General features: G+C 47.2%; 1 protein-coding gene across 1 annotated transcript in view; it reads right to left on the bottom strand.

Moving 5' to 3' along the window:
- STAB1 (stabilin 1) overlaps positions 1-6,822 on the bottom strand; it is a 61,995-nt gene that overhangs the window by 16,466 nt on the left and 38,707 nt on the right. The window contains exons 36-42 of the mRNA XM_009321848.1: positions 5,958-6,014; positions 5,041-5,136; positions 3,767-3,962; positions 3,205-3,300; positions 2,101-2,146; positions 1,312-1,391; positions 239-364 (exon numbers count right to left, since the gene is read on the bottom strand). Of these exons, the coding sequence (XP_009320123.1) occupies positions 239-364; positions 1,312-1,391; positions 2,101-2,146; positions 3,205-3,300; positions 3,767-3,962; positions 5,041-5,136; positions 5,958-6,014 (697 nt within the window). The remainder of the gene's footprint in view (positions 1-238; positions 365-1,311; positions 1,392-2,100; positions 2,147-3,204; positions 3,301-3,766; positions 3,963-5,040; positions 5,137-5,957; positions 6,015-6,822) is intronic.

Below are 6,822 nucleotides of genomic sequence, written 5' to 3'. Positions count from 1 at the left end.
TTAAATATGTACACACGTACAAGTATGTGTGCATACACCTCAACAAAAAGCAGAAAGACAGTTGAATCAAGATCAGCCAGCAATTACTTCCTTTGAAATAATCACTGTATGAACAAAGTGAAAGGAGGAATGAGTTATTCAACACTTTAACCTGAAATTTTAATGCTTTCAGTCTGAAATTCCCATTTGCACGGATGATGCCTCATCACTATCACCAAAACGCGCACTGAGCACTCACCCATGCAGAGCGTCCCGTCTCCAGCGTAGCCTTCCTTACAAACACAGGTTCTCTCTCCTGGGGACACTTTAGTACACACAGCATGTACGGAGCAGCCACCATGATCGATAGTGCATGGATCTATTTCTGTGACCACAAACAAGCGAAGCAGAATCAGCTCAGAGCATCTAGGAAAGATGAACTGTGCCAGAACGATCATCCATCTTAACAAAAATCACATCTTATTAAAATCCCTTTGTTTCTCGATGAAACTGTAGGTCCTTTAAAGGCACGGGGCCTCATCGGGATCTGAGAGAGGCCAGTCCAAAAGTCGTGCTGAGCTTAAGTAACCCCCAAATCGGACTAAGAAGGCTTTCCGTCACAGCATTTGCTCACTGAGGACTAATGGCTAGATGAGAAAAAAAAGAATTTTCCTGCACAACGTAAATGTTTGGTTTTTTTTCTTTTTCCCCCCTCACTCATTTCAAACAAGGACAATACTGAAAAGAAACTGTGACGTCTGCCAGTCTTTTGACTGTTACAATTTTACCACTCTGAGTGTTTTTTTTCTTGCTTGTTTGCTTTTGACATAGACCAGGTTTGTATGTAGCTTAAAGCAGTATCCCGAAATCCCACCTCATTTGGCACAACTGCTGCACTGCTTCTACCCGATTTTGGCATGGCCAGCAAATAGGAGGAGCACAAGATTCTAGGGAACTGAAGCATCCATATTCCAGGGATTCATGGCCAAAATTGTTATATCTTTGCCACCATCGCTGTGATATCAGAACTAATACAACCATTCATGTGCGTCTCTCTCCACAGGCAATAAGAACTGCCCTGCTACACTTGCCTGCTTTTTTATCCCTCTTTTGCAAGCTCTAGCAACATCAAGAGCATCCTGTGTAAAGCTCCGGACTGGAAAACTTCTCTACCAAAGCATGGCAGAGTTCATGGTGGATGATGAAAAGGATTTGAGTGATCTTTCCCTTGGCAACACCATGCCATTTATTTCACAAACAAAACCCTTGTCTTTGCGTAGCTTCAACAGGTGTTTGCAAGCCTTGAATCTTGCCCACACTTGCTGGACAGACCTGTGCAATGGGTCCCATTCCCTGTGTATCCAGCAGAGCAGAAGCACGTAGGTGGGGAATCTGTGGAACTATTGAGGCAGCTGAAACAAGAAAGTGATAAACAATCACTGATGACACCTCCTGATTTGCTCGGTCAGTGGGAAACACTATACAAGTCTGGCATGTGCAAGTTAGAGACCACAATGACCACAGGAGGAACATGCCTGAGGTTGCTGTGTATTTCTTCACAGCACCAAATACTCCAGTCACACTGGCCAGGGAGCTGGCATCCAGGCACAGGCTTCACACCTCACACAGTGCACCTTCACCATGTCCACGTGCTTCTGCACGGTACAATGGGGATGGGTGGGTCCCGGTACCACAAAATAAGAGACCAGGTAACGGATGGAGAAGGCATCAAGAGGGAGTCATCACAGCCCATCAGCCTATTTAATTTAATTCCTTGGCAGGGGCAGGCAAGGCAGAAAGGGCTTGTCAGTGGCTGTTTGACTTGCTCCATGAATAAGGCCAGACTCGGAGTACCTTGGAGTCTCTGCTTTCTCCCATCCACACATGCAGAAGGAACTTGGAAAGAATTTATGCTCAAACAGACAAAATCCCGGGGGGAGGTAGATGCGGCTTAGCACCAAAGAGAGTGCCCAGAATGGAACTGACATTTATGCACCTTTAATGAGCAGGCATCTCCTCCCAGCCCTCTGTGAAGCCCTGAACACAGAATCACCCCTATGTAAAACACATACAAACACATATGGCTTTCTCAGAATGACCCAGCCCCTTGTCTGTACTTACTTGGCCATTTGATGGCAAGTGTTATTGCATAAGTCAATCTTGATTCCTGCAAGAGAAAACATAAACGTTACTTGGCATTTTCAATTTAGCACTTGCTGGGAACGTTTCTGCCATCTAGAGTAAAGGACTCTGCAAGCAGCCTCATTGCCACAGTTCTGGTGCCCCGACTGATGATGGGACACAGCAGCAGTTATGCTAACTCTCACATCCTACATGGCAGCAGGAAAACCTTATGGGATTTATCTTCTGGCATTTTGCAATGGAGTGAATTCAGTGTTCTCCGTCTGAGCTAACGGTTCAATTTGATCCTACCTGCATGGCCTCCACATTGCTAGGAATGAAACAAGGACTGAAACCTTGTCAATCCAGACGTACAGGGCCATTTGGCTTTGCCCCATTCGCAGCAAAAAGATGAACTTGTTTCATGCTTTACATTTACACTAGACAGGACAGCTCCACTCAATTTCCATTTCTAAATGCCCCCAAAACACTTGACTACAAAATCAGTATTTGTGTGCAAACCTTTAAAATCCCAAATTATTTAGGAGCTCATTATCCTCCCACCCCAATGGTAACCATAATCCCAAATCCCAGGAACAACCATCTTCAACGTATTACTTTGACACACAATGACAGATTAATTGAGAACTGCAGACCGTGGCCTGAGCTCACCTAAGTCGATAGATCTTGTGAGCAGAAAAAGCAACTCAACAGACACACTGGGGCCCTTTGGAGGCTTCAAATCAAGCCCTGCCACCTTCTTAGGCAAGTAACAGGAGTCATAGTCAACCCAATCTGGCTGGGAGCTTCCATCTCTCTCCCAGGGCGAGGGGCTGTTCTTGAGATGCCTCAAATCTCAGTGGGGACAGAAGCAGGTGGTAGGGTTTTCCCTACATGAATTTCACCCAAATAACTCCAGGGCTCATGTGCTGTTGGGGAAGTCACACCATGAATGCAGCTCGTGTGCAGGAATGAGCTAGCACAGTCTGATAAGCTTTCTGGGGGATGCAAAGCACATGCAACTGTGGTCACCTCGCTCAGCTAACACAGATTTCCCTGCCAAAAAGGCAGTATTACACCATGGGCCCCTTCACACTCACTTACTTTCTTGGCAGGTAAGGCCCTTCCATCCCGGGAAACACTCACAGCTCCCATCCCCTTGCAGTCCGTCGTTACATATGCCGTTGTCGCAAGCACATTCTGCAGGGGAAATATAAACACTCATCACTGTCAGACCAACCAGGTCTCACAAGCAGAGTCTCGCTGCCATTTCGCTCGCTGCTCTGTTCCTAATCCAATGCATCAAGCTGCCATAAAAAAAAGGTCACAGGAGTATCTCCTCTTGTTGCCTTGCTACCAGGCCAAAAAGCCCAGGAACAGACAACCCAGTTCTACTTTGTATAGTTTGGGTGGCAGCAGGATGAGCGGCATAGCATAGTCAGTCATGCCTTGGTCTGAGGATTTAAAATAGGGCCACTTCTCTGGCTGACCACAAGCGCTTATTCCCACTGTCCCTCTCTCAGAAGCCTGCCAGCTGTTTGCCTGTCTCGGAGGTCTTGGGACACTTTTTCCCTCCCACCACCCCTGCCGAGAGCTGAGATGTGGCCACTTTTCTCCCCTTGCAGGCAGGATAGTAGAGACAAGCTGCAATAGCCATCGGTGTCACCTGATTTGCAGTCGTCTCCGTATCGGCCCACTTCACACATTTCGCAGGCAGTGCCGTGGAAACCCTCCAGGCATCGGCACTCTCCACTGCCCTCGATGCCGTCCTGGCATTCCCCGTTCCCAGAGCACCACTGGCCTGGCTTCCCTGGGCACATCTCGCACATGTGTCCGTAGTAGCCGGGGCAGCAGACGGACCTCTGGGGAACCAACAAGAACAGGTCGGGGTGAGCCGTCTTGTGCAGCACAGGCAAGGTACAGCTTTATTAGGGAAGCTATTCCACTCGTTTAACTGTACGATAGCTATCATAGCTGACAATGCGTGAAAGGATTAGATGGGCGTGGTTAGAATGGAGTGAGCCCCTCAAAATTGGGTGCTCTGTTGCCCAGAGCCTCATGTAAAGGGCTGCACTGCCACTTGAACAACACTGGCCACTTGGTAACAAAAATGTTCAGTCCTGTGCCCATCCAGCCTATGTCCTGCCTGTGTCCCACCAGTGAGAGACCCTGTTGGGCAGAGAAAGGCTCTGCCAGAAGGTGATTTGGTTCAGAAGCCGGATTTAACTGCTCTCATTTCTTTCTGCATGTACCTACAGAGGGAGGCAACCATGATGGGACCAAGTTGGACAATACAGATGAAGAGAAACATCATCCAACGAAAGAACGCAGAAGTGCCCAGTGAGGTACAAATGCTGACTGAAGCTCTGCCTGTGGGTACCATATGTCCAGTCGTCTCCCATTCCCACCAAACTTTCCAGGGAGATGCTTCAGTACCTGTAAGAGCTCAAATTCACACAAGTCTTTCTATTACCATTTCCTTTTCAATCGTTTTCTCCCAGCCACACATTTTCACAAAACTGGTGGGGGCCATAATAGCTGCAAGACCTTCTGCTCCTCGCTTTGGTTCGGCTCTAATTAGTCATCAGTTATTCGGGAAGGCACAGGCACAAGCAAAATACCATCATTCATGCCTCATTTCCTTAGGAAACCAGACTACAAACATTCAACTCCTTCTCTTCCTCTGCAGGACAAAACCCAAAGTAACAATACCAAAGCAGAAGACCACGATCCATCACTGTGCAGACATTTCCACAGGTTTGTTTTTTCTCCAGTGCCCTCTATCTCCAGGATGGAGAGCGACTCCCAGACGAGCCCAGTCTCAGCTATGCAATGGCACATATGCAGCCAGGACCTCAGCACAGGCTGTATTCCATGGCTGTATGTCTAATACAAATCTTGCTTTTGTCAGAATGAATCCAAGGCAAATGTTTTTCTTACCAGAGAAACTTTTGCACAGGTGAAATGGCAGCCAAGTATTCCTGTATTCCCAGAACGTAATTCACAGCGAGCGAGATTCTTGCTGCCTGGCAATTCCTGCAGGTATAATTAACACAGATACAGACAGAAGATATTACAATATTTAGACAGATTGTACATTTTGGCGCATATGGCGGTGTTCTTGCCTAACAGAGGAGTAATGCTTTTTATCCTACAGGAACAGCCCTAAAAATTTGGACTTCCCAGAGCTGAGACCAATGAGGCATCTCCAGATGTGAGTGCACCACACATAGTCTATTTTGTTACCTGCCAAATTCATGGTATACATGTCAGTATGAATACTGAGAAAAAGTAATTGGAAAGTGTTTGGCACAGAGTAAAGTAATGAAGCCTAAGAAGCCAGACGTGGCTGCTAGGCAATTCATAGCCAGTATGGAGATGAAATGTTTAGTTGTTTTCCCCTCTGGAAACATTTGTCACTCACTCACAAACAAGCTGCAGGCACAACCAGCCCATCTGTGTGAATAAATCAACGGTCCGGGCTGGGAAATCGCTATCGGCATGCCTAAACTGGCTTTCCTTGATGATAACATCAAAAGAGTGAAGATCAAAAAAGACATCTCTTTTTTTCCCCCCTAAGAGGGGAAACTCCCCACACTGCATGCTCTAAAGGGCTCCTGAAATTCAGGCAAAGCCTGATGCCAGCTCTGTAAGGAGCCTCATAGTTGACGTTTGTGTTTTTCCTGTGTAAACCTCCCTTGGTGCCTGCTTTCTCTTACACACCCTGCTAATGAGCCACAGAGGATTCAAGGGCACATTTTTTTCAGGTATCGCGATGACATCTATAGAGCAATAAAAGGACATCAAAGCACTATCTGCAAACAGTCTGTGAGATGTCACATGAATCAGAGACTCACCACAAGAACTGATCCAGGAGGACACTTGATCCCCTTCTCACACTTGCTGCATCTTGACTAGGGCACAGAGAACAGGATAAGTCACATGTGTGCCCTCTACCCATGTCACACCAAGACACTAATCTTGAATTACAAATGGTGCTGTACAGGCTGCTGCCTGGGACAAAGACAAAGATGTATTTATCTCCAAGGCTCAAAACACCGAAAGAAGAAAAATCATGATGCGTGACCCTCAGTCCTGGCTGCTATCAAAGGCTTCATAGAAGGTCTTATTTCTGCACACCAGTGGTGTCCACAAAGTCTTATTTCTACACTCCAGAGACCGTACCACAAAACAAACCAGAAGAGATCCCATGTTACACCTCTTCTGAGTCTCTGAGCTGGGGTAGGGCTTTCTGCAGGCCTGGAGTTCCTTCACGCAAGGCTGCAAATATTTTTCTTCTGATCTGTAAGAGGGCAGGCCTGCCTCACTCTGACCCTGCAATCTTCAGATGGCCAAAAGCCACAAGATACATGCTGACTGGACTTTGGCCATGACTCCCAGACAGACCACAGCATTTCCTAGGGGAACTTGTGGTCACACCATGCAAGAATTGGGCTGGATTCTACTTGCACAGCTGGGTATCTGGGAGTCCTGCACCAGCCTGCCCCGTGGTTGGCACTGTGAGAGAGCCCCAGCAAGTGAACTGAACGTGATTTGCACGGGAGCTACACACAGCACAAGAGCTGCAGATCTGCTGCATTAGAAGTACAGAGTGTGAGGCTAGGAAGTGCCAAGTCTCCATGATGTCCCATTTCACATGAGGCTCATCTGGGGTCAGATCACAAGCTACCATCTCATCCATGTGTAGGATGTGTAGGTCTT

This window comes from Pygoscelis adeliae, unplaced genomic scaffold (assembly GCF_000699105.1).
Source record: "Pygoscelis adeliae isolate BGI_AS28 unplaced genomic scaffold, ASM69910v1 Scaffold94, whole genome shotgun sequence".
Taxonomy (NCBI): Eukaryota; Metazoa; Chordata; class Aves; order Sphenisciformes; family Spheniscidae; genus Pygoscelis; species Pygoscelis adeliae.
The sequence above is the reverse complement of the archived record's forward strand: the minus strand, read 5'-3'. Positions and strand labels throughout refer to the sequence as shown.